The 16,449-nt window shown below is 34.3% G+C and overlaps 1 protein-coding gene across 1 annotated transcript in view; it reads right to left on the reverse strand.

The window, feature by feature from the left end:
• Positions 1-1,798, reverse strand: part of LOC128550201 (nuclear pore membrane glycoprotein 210-like) — a 105,950-nt gene extending 104,152 nt beyond the window's left edge. Inside the window, exons 1-3 of the mRNA XM_053528722.1 lie at positions 1,725-1,798; positions 1,356-1,366; positions 734-899 (exon numbers count right to left, since the gene is read on the reverse strand). Of these exons, the coding sequence (XP_053384697.1) occupies positions 734-899; positions 1,356-1,366; positions 1,725-1,798 (251 nt within the window). The remainder of the gene's footprint in view (positions 1-733; positions 900-1,355; positions 1,367-1,724) is intronic.
• Positions 1,799-16,449: the final 14,651 nt, after the last annotated feature.

The raw sequence follows: 16,449 nt of genomic DNA on the forward strand, positions 1-16,449 counted from the left end.
CTAGTATTACAAACGTCAGCACTGAACTAACTACACAAGCTGGTATCAAACAAACTAAGTTTATGATCTTTAACTAGCTGTTTCAAACCGTACGTTTTAAACACCTTGTCACGAACCACTCGACCTAGAATGAGTATATGGATTGGAAATCCCACAAGTATGAGCATACGCTGCAAGGATGAGAGACTGACCTTTCCACAACCCACCTAGGTCCAAACCTTAACACTATTTCAAATCAAATGTCTCAAACATCTAACAATTTGTCCTAAACCACTGTTGTAACCCTTGTCTCAAACTATGTTTTAAACCTTGTCTCAGACCTATCAAGGTTCAGCACTATAACCTTACACCATCAGCTTATACTGCGACCCGGACCAATAAAATAATATAGCTATCAAGAGGACCCAGCAAGAATGAGCCTAAGCTGCAAATATGAGGGTGCCTCACCTAAATTATTTATTACCAAAGTCCCAGTTATAATTACGGCTTATTTATTATAGTAATTTCTCCAGTTTCTCTTCGATGTGCACTCTTCGAGCTCCCAGGACGATCTGTCCAAACTGGATGCGCAGTGTGTATTTATATGGCCGTATGACGTCACTTGCATACGGACATACATCTGACTTTTACATACACCACTGTATACTAATACAATTTACCGAAATACACTTAAAGCGCGAAAGGACCAATTTCGCGACACAACCACCAAGAAGTAAATTTACTACCATACTACTTTAGTTCGAGGGCCAGATCAACGTTCAGATATATCGCTGACAGGTGCCAATATTGTTGTCTTGATGATGGATTAATTGGTACCCAGCCTGGAGTGTGGCCTATATCATCTGGTAAAGGGGAACCAGCAACAGTCTCAACTCCTGAAGCTGGGATCCAGTACTTTCCTACAAAAAAACAAAGACAACATAAAACAACAAAAACACCAGTCTTCTGGATAAGTCTTTAAACTGCAGTCCAGCCTAAACACACTGTAAACACTGCACTAGAAACTAGAATGGAAGTATAACAAGACCTATCACTAATGGTGATGAATACCCGAAATCTAAATCGTTGAAAAATCTTTCGATCTAAAAATATTTCTGAAGCTAAATTACTCCATTTGTGTTTCACTGATAGATCTGATATATAATCGAGTCTCTCACATCACCCACCAAGAAGTAACTTAACTACCATCCTACCTTGGTACAAGGGCCGGACCAAGGTTAGGATCTACTGCTGACAGGTGCCAACATTGTTGCCTTGATGATGGACTAACTGGTACCTAGTCTGGAGTGTGACCTATATCATCTGGTACAGGGAAACCAGTTACAATTTCAACTCCTGAAGCTGGCATTCAGTACTCTGGGGTTTCCTACAAAAACAAGAAAACATAAAACATAACAAAAAAGCAACAGTCTTCTGGATAAGTCTTTAAACTGCAGTCCAGCCTATACACACTGCAAACACTGTACTAGAAATTAGAATGGAAGTATAGCAAGACCTATCACTAGTGGTGATGAATACCCAGTCTGCAGCATATTGTCAAAGGAACAGGGGTATTGAAAATATGATACATTATATTTGTATATTGTACTGGGAGAAAATTTCGGTGGTAGGTTCAGCACAAGCATATATTTTTTAAGATTAAATTATAGCGAGCGCTCGACATCTTATCTCGAGCGCACGGCATCTTTTCCCGAGCGCACGACATCTATTTTCTACCAAGGTACCTCTCCATGCCTAAAATAATGTCTGGAGAGACACGTAGAGATTCTTCTACCATTAAACACAGGAAAGTTCCCATATGGCATACAATTGTGTCGGTGTAACGTTAAAGATAGCATGACAGAGGAACCGTTTTGCAAATACGTTTTGTATTTGCGTTATTTTAACAGTATTTGATCTGCAGCAGAATTGGATCTAACAAGGTGATTGCACCCAGTGCAATCCAATTACGCAAAATCCATTAGAGCAGAATGCATCATTGCAAATCAACGTACTACTTTAATAACCTTTTATTATATACTATACTAATATGATATCTTTAAATTCTGTAAAAGTAATTGGCTTGTAGTTCACAAGTAAAGGCAGAAAAAATCCGTATTTTACCTTTTGTTTTGTATGTTACCCACTGGCACCAGAACAGAAAGAAAATGCCTCTGTACATGTTATACCTTACTCCTAGGTATTCTATAAGAACCATGGTCATGAACGGGAAAATATACTGACCCGTTTCAATCGTACATTTCTCAACTTAAACGCGCAGTTCGGTGAATTGGTACCTAGTATAATGAACCTTCCATCGTGCACCAGTCACATTATCTCAATATTTCATATTGCTGAGATTATCAACATATTTTATGCTTTCGTCAACATTACAGAAAAAACTTGCTTGACCTTCCCTAATGAACAACCGGTCTAGAGGTCACAGCACTGTGCACATGTTTGGTGATATGTAAACAAACAAAATCAGAATTTTTAAAAAAACCCACAATTTTACAGTAAAACTCGAAATGATGAATGAAATTCATCTTGTATATGATCTTTAATTTGAAAACGATCATTGGTCTGCATCTGTTCTGTTTGTTTATTCATTTTACACATTTATGCTGCATTTTCACATTTTAGCAAACATGTGTAGCAAAATGACGATTGACATACATTTTCACAACAGCCAATCAGAATGGTTTTGTAATCTAGAACGGAACCTCCCCAGGGAAGTTCAAGCAAAATTTTTTGGGTAACGTTGAAATAACTATAAACCTCGCGTTGTTTTTCTAAGTTAAGATGTATTAAAGAAATGTGACCTGTACACAATGGAAGATAAATTACCACTTGTTTGATATCCAAAGTACACATTTACCGAACTGCGTGTTTTAGGTATGAAATGCGCGATTAAAACTGCTTAAGCCGGTGCTAGGGGTCGTGAGCAGTGTTGCATTTTCCATAACTGCTCATGAACAGACTCAATAAAACCGAGTCTGCAATTTTCACTTTTTGCTTTGTTCTCGGTGCTTTCGAGGGATCTTTTTTCCAGATTTTATTTACTTCACAACAGCGGGTGTTAAAGATGTTTTTCACAATTATTTCTAGCGGACAGAATTTTTTGTAACTTTGCATATTTATAGACTGACGTATGACATGTTAAAATAAAAAATAAAAATTATAGGTACCCGTGCTTCTTTTTTCAATATTTAAAGTTTATTAAGAACACCAAATCGGTATTTTTGTCTGAAGAAACAATACATACATGTTATAATAAAACTACTGCAAACAACTATTTATTCAAAGTTTCACTCTGATGTTACTGTTTATGCATCACAATTAATGAAACCACTATAACTATGCATAAAATGTCAACATATAGATATATTAACTCAGAAAAATTACTCTTGACAGATGTCGAAAGTATCTGAAACTGAGAAAAACACGAAGTATTTCTTAATGATATGAAAAATGTAGCGGACAGAATTTTACCAAATTTTATATTATGTAAGTTAGAACTAAGACGAAAAAATCTAAACCAAAAAAATAATATCAACCCGTGATTGTTTTCAAGAGAAATTAAAAAATATTTACTCCACCCACAAAAGTATTTTTTCATTACCCCACCCACCTACAAATTATGAACATTTTTTTCTTACAAAACAAATTGCACAATGTTATTATCAGTTCCTTAACCAGTTTTCTTACTCACATGCGGAATAATCGGAATGATGCTCCTTTAAGGTTGCATGCCTCTAGGTCAAATACGTTTTGAGATACGTGCTACACAAGCTTTCACATGCCATTTACGTATATATTTGACCACGTCAAGGGACATAAATCTGTTTTTACTGAGTGAAACCTCAAATAAAATCATTGGTGCACAACTTCGCATGCTGAATTTAATTCTTGTGTGGTTTCATGACTCTTGGCGCATATACTTTTGAGGTACATGCGACACAAATGTTTAGAACCTTTATGTACAATTTGACTGTCAAGGGCCATATCTCTGGTCTTACTACGCGAAATGCGGGATGGGGCACAAAAAGTATAACAACATTTTTAGGAAGTCACATTTGAACCTGAAGGAGATGGATCTACGTTTTGATTTTCTGGAATTTTATTTGACTTGGGAGTCGGCTGCATCATTACTGGACGAAATGGTTTACTTTCAAATTGGCTGCCCACAATGTATTCGATTCGAGCACTTCCTACGACTACTCCTCCAATAAAACACCATCACTTTTAAAGGTAAAATATGGATGCACGACCTATATTGTCAGTACATACGATGTTTTTTGCGCGAGTGCGCTGCATATCCGACAACTATGTACTTTCGGCGGAGAATCCTGAACTTTACAGTGGTTATCGCTTGCTGCGCGATTGAGCTGCGCACAAAATATTGTGATGAACTCCTTTAAGTGCTGTGTGGCGGCCGTAAAAAGTCGCCCCGACTTCATCTCAGTGTTGTTATATTTTCTGGTCCTTCGGGATCATTGATTTCAACTCATTTAGATTTGAAAATTGAATACTGCTTAAGCTGGTGCTAGGGGGCGTGAGCAGTGTTGTATTTTCCATTACTGCTCATGAACAGACTCAATAAAACCGAGTCTGCAATTTTCACTTTTTGCTTTGTTCTCGGTGCTTTCGAGGGATCTATTTTCCAGATTATATTAGTATATTTTCCCGTTCATGACCATGGTTCTTATAGAATACCTAGGGGTAAGGTATAACATGTACTGAGGCATTGTCTTTCTGTTCTGGTGCCAGTGATGTTACCGGTCTAGTTTCATTGATGTGTGGCCCGAAACAGTTTTATAAATAACGCACATAAAATTTTTAACATCTTAAGATATACTCTTCTGAGAATGAATTTCCTTTTTATCTCTGATGTGGTTGTTTCTGTGAGCTTCTTTAATGAAAATTGGACTTTTTTAAATTTGATATAAAGTGACATAACACTCAATATTTTACAGACAATATTTACTTAAAACATAATGACCGGTATTTTTCAGTTAATAGGGTAATGCATGAAAATATGATGCCGTTTATAACTCAAGAAATAATTTTATGAGAAAAACCATGTAGTCTGTACAAAAGGACTACTGTAAACCAATTACATTAATTTTAAAAGTTTCATTCTATATACACATTAGCAGACCTTAGACGGATTCAAAAATGTCTTTTCCAGAAGTTGCCCGTATTTTCATTTCAAATCAAATACATGCATATTAAAAGCAAGTTGATTAGGTAGTTCTAGCTATTTATGAGTATAGAAAAATTCGTTGATATGACATGGATAACTTTCTTCATGCTACAAGTCTTGGAAACGAAACCGTATGAAAGAATGTATAGACAATCTCGGGTAAATACTGACTGAATTATATATACTTTATATAGAAGTAAAAATGAAAAAGCAACATATAATACATACGTAATTGGGAAGTTTTGTATGTCAAAAAAGTTCGTCATTGATTTTGCATCATGCTATAATTTTATATGGAACCTATGCCATGCCACCGTCTCGGGTTAGCTTTAGGGAACATTGGTCGTCTCATGTTGAATACATGTTGTAGGCAATGTAAATATTTAAACATATAATGAAACTTACGTCCATGCCCTTGCGTGATAGTCCAAATAACTTTCTTACCAGTTTAAATACGTTTTACCCTGTCATATATGATATAAACCCTACAGTTTTTTCGATGGTAAAATACAGGTACATTTGTGTATATCATTTTCAACATCAAAGTTTAGAAAAAAACAACAGTTTTGAATTTGTTTGAATGAATCATTTTAAAAGCTTTAGAACATTCTTATGAAATCCGGTAAGTGACACATTGGTAATCATACGTCGCGCACGGATAATACTCAATAGGACAGTCGATATTGGAACGCAACTCACGTCAATACGACGCAACATATCACAACTGAACACAAGAATGTGGCGTTGCCGCACTGTCGTGAGTCTATAGCGCGATATATCGTGGTAAATATTAAGTGCCACGCCGCGATGTCGTGTCTTGCCACTCATTGTCATGTGTTGTACCGTACATCGCTCGCTTCGCATTGTCGTGTGTTGTATCAAGTTCCCCGTCGAATGTCGTGCGTCACGTTGTAAGAGTAATGTGAGGTTACAACTTACAAACATCATTACATGGTGCAAAAGAAGCAGAATTATATTGGTGTCATTCAATTATCGAAATCGCGACACAGGGCATACGCATCAACAGCAACGTGAAGCGACACATGACACTATTTCGAGCAATTGCCGAAGAATGTGTTTCTACAGATGTCTTGTTAATCTATTACACGGTCATATACGTTGCAATATTTTCTCAATTTTCGAAAAGAAATGTCAATGTTGTGACTTTGCCAGATTTTTACACAGGGACAGGTTTTTGCCATAAAATTGACATGTTAGATTAAAAAAAATCTACTACCACTCTTTACTTTAAAAGTGATATTTAGTGATATTTAGTTTATGTCACAGATCATGAAAACCCCTGTTACGGATAATGTTGTGAATCAGTAAAATTTTATACATATTAAAACCCTGCTCTCGAGTTAAGTGGATGAAGAATATCGCGGCGAAACCTCCATAAAGTACAGTGTTACAGTCTATAAAACCTGTAAAAAGATCCTCTGGTAGCAAAGAATGCATCCAGCGGAGTAATAGCAGCCTCGGTTTGATTGAGTCTGTTCATGGGAGGTAATTAAATGTGCAAAACCTCTCGCGGCTTAAGCGGAACTCTATTACACATTTATTGAACGGACTCCAAAATCACAATTAAAGTTTAATGTATGCATATAATGCGCTACTGAACGAATGTACACGTAAAACATACTAAAATAATCAAATAATCATTTATTAACACATTTATAGGCGAGATCAAACAGAACCAAACTTAAAGTAATAACACTTTTGCATTTTCGTTCAGTAGAATATTTTTTCAATGACAGTCACTTTAAATGATTCAATTAACCGGAATAAAATTTCATTGCAAATGGAGGCAAAAAATAAAGAAAGCGATACTCTATTTAAATAAAAACTTTTGTTAAAGGAATTCATACAAGGCATAATTATTGAGCTGTGTATTGATTAATTTGATATCTATTCAAACAGGATATTAAGTTATAGAAGATGATATACATAATTGCTGCAAACATTCAATAGATACACTGTTTTACGTATGACATTTTGAATAGAATGAAATAAGGTGTTGCAAAGAGGTCATTGATGTGTCGTGAGAAGTTACGATAATGAAATGTAAAATAATAAAATAATGAATGTTGAAGGTAAAATGAGCATATACACGTCTAATATTTTAGACTAATGAAACACAAGCAAGGTTGTGAAAGATTCTACGATACAATTCAACTGTAAAAATATCTTTATCATAAAGTTCTTCATTCATGTGAATAGAATCATGCCTTTTAAATTTATTTTACAATACTATAGCGAATGTATAATAATAATCAGATGCCATTTAAGTAAATTCACATGCCTTTGCTGAAAATATCACCCATGATACAATATATAAATCGTAGAGCTGACTGAGTTTCAATGGTACAAATTATACAAATCAAACAATGAATAATTTGTACTCAAGTAAGTATCCAAGACGCAACAAAAACTGTTTCGACAATTTGCTACTTAGCACATGTGTGCAAAAGAAAAAGAAAAAGAAACGTTTTGCGCTACTAATAGAACAAACGTTAACTGTTTTTTTTTCTTCTCATTTATACATAAGATTAGAAAGAAAAATCATGTCTATAAAATATTTGTACAAATCTTTGATAAATTCAGCTTTTATTGGTTAGTAAATAAGAAATATTTAGACTTCGTCGTAACTGGTTGCGTTAATATTTTCATATAAGGTTTTACACGAATACTTAATATCTAAATATTTAATTAACCCTTACCCTGCTTAATTTCTAAAATGGACTGGCACATCATTGCTTTGGGCAGTACCATTTATTAACTGAAGGGATGTTCACTGAAAATTAACTGATTAGCGAACAGTGCAGACCATGATCAGACTGCACGGATGTGCAGGCTAACCTTGGTCTTTACTGGTCGTAAAGGCAGAATCACTTGCCGCCAGCAGGCTAAAGGTTAAATATAAGTGTAATATAAAGATCAATATCTAGAGTTTGTCTAAAAACATGAACTAAATTCTTTGCGGCTATCTCTACATTCCTATACATAACAAAGAGATTGAAATGAGGTTTAAATTTAGATACATTAACAAGTGATTGAAACGTCTATAACAGCAACTTACGTGTAGGGTTCAAAGGAACTGCTTCAAAAAATGTTTAGTCTGCAGACTAAGGGAAGAACTACGAATCGGGAGAATCCGGTTAGGTTAATATTCTTTGATTCTGGCTGAGGAATATTAAATAGAAACGAGAATTTCTGATATTTATTTAGACGTACTGTTTTCTTATGGGGCAAAAGATGAGTGGAGTACGATAACTATCTGCCAATAGAAAAGAACAGAAACAATACTTAGGAAATATCCTTACAAAGCATTGAGGTAAGTTTAATTGCACAATTATCATACAGTAGTCAATATCAAAACAAAAATCAGTCAAGTTATATTTATAACATCATAATTGTACCTAGACTTTATCTGCACATGTGGACACCAAAACCTATAACCGCTATTGTCAGGATGGCGCAATATAACTATTTAAGAGAGGTTTCGGTGGTTAAGTAGTTTATGCCGCTGAATAGAATCCTTTGCCTTTTATCTCTGTAGACTGTGTGTTTGAAATGTCGTTTGGGGTGTAAAATTATTTCATGTTAGGAAGCCATTTAGCTGGCTTACAAAAGGCTGCTGTCTCTACCAATGTGGTCGCCCGTGTCCGAAATGATACCATGTTGTCTTCCTCCACTATTAAAAGCAGGTAAGTCGCCATTTAACCCTAAATAGTTGTGTCTGTGGACGTTAACTCCAAACTTAAAATCCATTCTTGATTTGCCTTATTTGATGATGCTGAATTCTAAAGCTGCATCCTGAGTCCGGTATAAACTCAAAGTTGAAATAGCGTGTGTCTAAATTACGCTCAGAAATATTTAGTATTTTTCAGTGGTCAACTTTCAAGTTGTTTCAAAACATGACCCTGGGTCAAAATTCACTGCGCCCCTTGGTCAAAAGTATTTATATTTGCTTTTATATGGAAAAAACAATTCCTTTCTGAAACAATAAGGCTGAGAACTTTTGGTATGTGGCATGCTCTAGTGGTTCTCTGCTAAGATTGATCAAATCATGACCCTGGGATCAATATAGGCGTCGCCCGGGTTGTCAATTGCTTTATATAGACTTGTTTGTGATTTAAACAATGACAAACTCTTTTTACTACAAGTAACCTACTCAACTAGTTTTTATGTTTTTGCAGCTTTAGCAAAGACATTTGTTTAAGCTAGCACTTAACTCATGTGAGCGATATAGGGTCATCATGCCCCCTTGTTTTGTATTAATATCTAAATATCCAAATAACGTAGTTCTATAAGAAACAAATTTTGATAAGACAGTATTTAAACACATTTTACATTTTGGTGGCTCATTTAATGTTTGACTAGAGATGCCCGATGGTGATACTAATGAACATCTCCCTGGCATATCAAACGGTTTACCCTTCTTGCAAATTCGAGAGACTATTTGAGATATCATATTTGAAATACCAAAATACTGCCATCGAATTTTAAATGTTTTCTGTAATATTTACTATTGCGCTGTATAAAAGCCTAGAAACTATTAAAGGATCAAGGGATATATAATTTCATTAGTACTGTTGGGGTCGGCAAATATCATATATTCATAGAGCGTACTTAGTGACTGAATCCCTTTTTTAGCTCTCCTTCTGTGTCATCTCGACTGTCCTATTTCGTTGTGGTATCATGGCTTGAGTAAAAAGACAAGTTTCAGGTGACTCAAATAAATTGTTAAGGTATTCTTTTTCCTATTGGTTTCGAATTTCCTATCGATTTCATGGTTGTAAGAAACATCACTCGTGAAAGCAAATCGCGTGTCCGAGGTCAATGCAAGTTTTCCGGGAACGCGCATACAGTAACTACGTATGCAAAAAATGCGAGAAATAGCAGGTAATTTACCGTATTTATTATTCACTACATTTAAAGTTGCTGATAAATTTCCATTTTCATTGAAATATAGTGAAAATTAATCCCAACTGTTAGTAATATCTTCAACATTTGCCTATATGTTTGACGGGGAATCCTACACAGCATTCATGATGTGACGTAAGGTGAGGTATATAGATCTTTGCCCAGCATCATCTATTTATCTCAAAAAAGTTGAGCAACACTTAAAATAGAAAGCATTTAAAGTCCAATTTACATATTTGTGACTCATTTAAATATACATGTATCCATATCCTAAAGATCCCTTGAAATTAGCATGTACAATCAAAAAGCAAATAATTATACAGACATAAACATTTATTTCTCTCTTCTATATCATAAATATATTTTGCACTATTATATCTCGGCTTCCAGAAAAAAGAGAGAAAAAACCCTAGAAAATGAACAAAAGGTACAGGAAATATTCTGCTAAAAATTAAGACCGTGCATATAAAGCAGTAAAAGAGAAAGGGTTACCTGTGCAAAGGGCTGCACAGTCTGGTGTGCTAGAACAGAATTTAAGAAATAGGACGAAGGATCATATGAAACCTGAGACTGCTAAGAAAGGAGAGAATACTTTTTACAGTCGTGAAGAAGAATTGAATCTTTTTAAGCATGTTAAAACCATGGCTGAACTTGGTTATGGTTTCCTAAAATTCCCAGTTACAACATATATTGCCGAAACTGGTTGCGTTCCGAGAAATTCAAGATGGCGTTCAAGATGGCTGCCATTAATTGCCAATTCCGTGAACATTTTATTCATCAGTTTGGGTGTTCCATTTATAAAGGTAATTCATGATATTTGCATGGATATTATACCTTAAATTGATATACATACTGACTGCTTCAAGTTCAAGGTCATTTCAATGTCAAGGTACAACAAAAGAAACATTTGGTATTTCCACTCTATTGTTTCTTATTACACATGATTTTTAGACACAATTTGATACAAAAGTAATTGTAAAATTGGTAATTACAGGCTTTTGAAAGCTTTATTTTTGATAAAGAGTATTTAAATCGCAAGAAGACAAATACTTTTCATTCCCGCACATGGTGTCCAAAAAGTCTGAAAAATCGCTGTTTCTATGATAATTTAATGTTCAAATTTATTATTTAAAGCAGGATATTCATCTTTGAAATGCTAGAGTATTGTCGGTCCGTTTGAATTTAATATCGTGTTATAGCTTCCTCATTTTCTTTGAATATAGGCTGGTATATATATCAGTCACAGTCTCACAGAATAAATTCCGCTCACTACAAAATACACAAGTATACCTAAGTATAAAGCATCATTTTAATTAATACCAAAATATACTGCTTGAGTACAATAATGAGACAATATACAATGTAATGGAATATGGATCCTTAATTCCTTTGTCGTACCACGCCATACCTTTTCTTTTTTCTTAAATTCAGTGTTCCTGTCTTTCTCCTTTTTCCATTTTTACTCACTCCAGCTACGGAAATTTAGCCCAACCACTGTCTTGAAACTTTTTTCTTAGTGTACATAGGGTAAGAGCGGGACTGAACGTAAAATATTAGCAAAAAAAATCTTTAATGCTTCTAGTTTTGAACTGATAACTTTGATGCTCCTTTTTTACTTGCGATATCAATCACATTTTAGGTCCGGAATAAATTTCAAGTAGTTCCTCTACATATTTTGACCACGATTGTCACAAGAATCTTACTTTAGCTTTCGTCAGAAAAAAATGAAAATCATTGAAAGAGAAAGGCTGCTTTTTGATGTTCATTCATTCAATGAAACCTTACTTAGTGATGTTAATGATAATGTTTGTAAATTATTCTGCCCAATTTCCAAAAATAAAGTGAGTAATATCCATGAGTAGTTAACATCAATATATGATGATGCAGCATAGTTTATCACAAATAGTTTCCAAAGTCATTCACTTCACAGAATCCTCCGATACAATTATAGAATTATTTCATCTTTTGCCAGCATTTAAAGTAGCTATTTGTTGGGTATGTGAAAATTTCCTTTACCAACATATGCTTTGCCATTGTAACTTCTGCTATCTTAATCACACTCCACTAAAGAAATCTTGCTTGACCAGATGCTCATTACGAAGGTCTGCAATGGGAAGCATGTCTTGTCTACTTGGAACCACTGTTTCACAATTTAACTAAACTGTAACAAATAAGATGAAACGGACAAAGAACAGTGTATACCACAGAAATCTGTAACATTTCTCCAGAATGACCTTTCACACAAAATGGTAAAAAAACACATTACCACGAGCAAAATAAAAAAGCAGATACGTTAATATACTGTTCCGAACTTATTTTATATTATATCTTAATTGTATTTTAGATACCGTTCTGAAGTTAAGACCACTCGGACCCGTTGCAGTACACAGTTAAAACTGAATGGAGAGGTGGGTGCATATTGAATTCTGCTACTGCATGATAAGTTCTATTATACTTTTTATAATTCTGCACATTTAATCGATCAGTCAATCTATTACTCTATCAATTCATCAATCAAGGGTCCTCCGTATCCAAGTGGTTTGCTGACTTCGAATAACTTCACTAACTTCCTGTATACTCACCGCTATGGGTTCGAAACTTGCTTAGGCTGTACTATTTTTTGTGTGAGGAAGCCATCCAGCTGGCCTACAAAAGGTTGGTGGTTCTGTTTATGCGCCCGTCCGTGATGGGTCTCCTGAACCATCAAAAGTTTGAAAGTCGCCATATCACCAATTGTCATGTCGATTTGACGTAAACATGATCTTCGTAATTAAATACTTAATTATTAACTAGGTTATTTTAAACCTGTTATATCTATTTTGCTTAAATTTCTTATCGATTTTCTTAGTTTCTACCCTTGCAATAAGCTATAGAAAACTTCCAGTAGGACTAGTGCAAGAACATCATAACTGATTATGAAGTGGTTAATAAAAACATGCATACTGTATATAGTCCGTTTTATTCGATCTGGCGGGGCGGAGTTAATCTCTGACATATGCAAATAATGGTAATCTCTAAGAACGAGCAAAATAGGTAGAGCAATATAATTGCTTATTTCCGCAATCTTCGGTAATCAACGACTAAAATTTAACTCTACAATAATTACAGTTACTACATACCCTACACAATAATGTAGTGGACCGTCGCAAAACCACGCCCCGCCAGGTCAAATAAAATGCACTATAACATGTTTCAATTGATATAGTTATTTTCTGAAAACGACACTTTGGTAGATTAGAACAGAATTATATCGTTTAATTTGGTATGGAGTAAATTTTACTGAAGTACGATAGTGTTTTAAAGGATTACTTAGGAAGAAAAGTAATTATTGGTAAGTTCTTCTTGAAAAATGAATGAATGCTATTTCAGGAATTAAAATGAACAAATTTTAGGGAGCTTTAAATAGCCAGGCGCGTAGCTAACTATACGCCAGTACGCCCGTGAATCCACATAATTTTGCCATTTTTTTTTATTTTTTATTTCTTGTTTACATCTTTATCCTAGATCTACACTTGATATGTTCCAGTTAAGTAATTAGTGTACTATATATGATAAAGGGGCCTTAATTCAAAGTCCGGGTGTTAGTTTTAGAACATGTCCGTGGCCGTAGCGAGAGACTAAATTTTACAGAGGCAATTGAGTACGCGCGTTTGTTCATGGTTGTTGAGTAAATTTGAGTGGTAAGACAAAGCGACGACAGTCAGAGGGGTTAGTTAGGGAGGGTTTGTGGGGCCGATCCCCCAAGAAAAGTAGGATATTTGATAAAACACACTTTGTTGCGCTGTTGTTATGATTAAAGTAACTTGACATGAACAAACAAGATGGCGTCACGAAATTAGGGTTGGTCACATTATTTACTCGAATAGACAATATGCTGCCACAGAGGTCTAAAGATGCATTTTAATCATTTAATACACACATAAACAACTGTAAAAATGCATTTAATTTATAAAATTATAAAATCAAATGTTCTGAAACTCACCATGAAAACTAGTCAATTTTTGTGCGCATTTTGCGGAAAAGTGATGTATCCAAACTGAAAATAATTTATATCCTCATATCTTTGAATATGTCCTTCAGGTGCTCCACCTATGAACAAAAAAACTTATCCATTGAGTGTTATGCTATTCGCTCTGGAATTTCATCAGTAAATTATAAATTTAGCAGCATATCATCTATAGGAGTAAATAAGTTGACCAACCCTAATTTTGTGACGCCATCTTGATTGTCCATGTCAAGTTACATTAAAAACATTACCCGTTTACTCCGCGATCTACCCCGGGTACTTATACCGATTTGTGGTTCGTTTGTAATGTGTCTCTCTTGCGATAGAGGTCACAAGACCTACTTTTTGGGAGGTGTATGAAGAATAGTCTTCTTGATGACGCTTATTCGAGTAAAATTAAATGTAAAAATGTTCAAACCATTTTCCCTATTAAGTTCCGTCTAATGTTGCTATCATGCTGAAAAGGACATTAGTTTTCTCTTAAAAAAAGTTCTTCTTTCATATAATGACAAGGTGGATATCATTATAACTCACAAAAGAGATAAGTGCAAAACGCGTATCAAATCATCAAAACATTATTTGTGACGTTAACTTAGAATTAAACCTCATTAGGTTGAAAAGAACATTCAAATAGATATTAATTGATGAATACAGCATAAATGAAGTTCCATCAATTGATCATAAACCCGCGGCATTACCTATCGTCTGCATATAACGCTTCAACAGCAACTTAGCGCTTCGACGCAACGTCAAAAGTTGCAACACATTAGTGTAACATAAAACGACGTCAAAATCATGAAAAATCAGTTGTTTACACATGATAAAAACTGGACGTCTAAATGCTATTATTTCATTTCAGGCATATTTTAAATTCATGTTATATTATAAAAACAATGCATACTTATATTAAAGCGTACATTTGAATGTAATAAAACCATTTTAACAGTACAGATATTCCCTTTTATAACCTCTGTATGAGAGAACATTTTTCTGTCTCGTAAGTTTGTGTTTCTTTATAACTGTGAGATTTCACCCACTTACCGGTAACAAAACAGAGTGTTTGCAATCAACACACATTATTAAACTTGCATGAATTAGAGCGCGTTTTTTCATTATCATCTTACAGTATGATAAAGATCCTGTTTCCGGATAGTAAAGATCGCGGTAATAATCTGAAATATACAAATCATTTTATGGTTCTCTTTGAAAATCCACTTTATATAAACAAATAACACACCTTTCTATCATTGTAGGTATATTCATTGTATTTTGCCGTTACTGAATAAAAAAGAAGACTGAATAAAACGCATCTTGACGTTATTTTCTTTTGACGTTATTTTTTTTAAAGCGTGATAATTTTAAGAACTCGTTCATCTGTGAATAAAAATATCATCTTTGCAAACATTTTCAAAATTAGACTGTCATTTTACAGAGAAAAGTAAGCGAAATTGATCAAACTTGTTAAATTACAAAAAAGAAAACAGTTTTTTTTGTTATCGCAGTTTATAAAACATGGTTATTATTTTTTTATATGTTTAATAATTGAAAACGTGGCAATTTTAAGAATTTGTATTCCTGTAACTACAAACAAAGAAAAGGCTATTTTTAGCTTAACATTGCTTACACAGATTCTGTGAAAACAGCGAAGTAAAATAATCTGAAAATAGTTAGATTTTATCAGATAATGAATTTTTCTCAGCATTTTACAGCTCAACATGTCTTAATTTTGTATTATTTTAAGTGAAATTTACATAACTCAACGGCCGCGGAAAACATATCCATCTTGTTTTTTTTAACGTATTCACAACCGTCAAAAATTACTTCACAAACGTTATCACGTTCAATGACAAAGCATGCAAAATTTCCCTAAATTTTAATCACGTAAAAAAATAAATAATTTCCCTAACGGTACTATCTGAAGAAGCTTTCGTGTGTACGGGCCCTCCGTAAGGATTTTAATTTACCCAACATACAAAACTTTTTCATCTATATAAGAATACGGTTCGGCAACAAATGGAGGTTTTAAATGAGGTCGTAGAAATTTAGAGATGTGCCGTAACCATGGAAACGGCTACTGAAGCTGGTAATCGCGGAAACTAAAAATCTTTCTTTTGTCATATTTCAAAAAGTAATGGTATCAGAAACTTGATTTTTTCATATTTTCATTAAGTTATGAATATCTATTGTTTGCAGTGATTATATCTTAAATATCTTATTTTTCCTAATTGTCGTCAGCACGTGCAATTTTAGTTATTAGCACGTGCATTCAGTTGTGAATCAACAAGGTGCCTCTTTTAATCAGAAAATGTTTATCGCTGATTTTTGGCTTGAC

This window comes from Mercenaria mercenaria, chromosome 17, assembly GCF_021730395.1.
Source record: "Mercenaria mercenaria strain notata chromosome 17, MADL_Memer_1, whole genome shotgun sequence".
Classification (NCBI taxonomy): domain Eukaryota; kingdom Metazoa; phylum Mollusca; class Bivalvia; order Venerida; family Veneridae; genus Mercenaria; species Mercenaria mercenaria.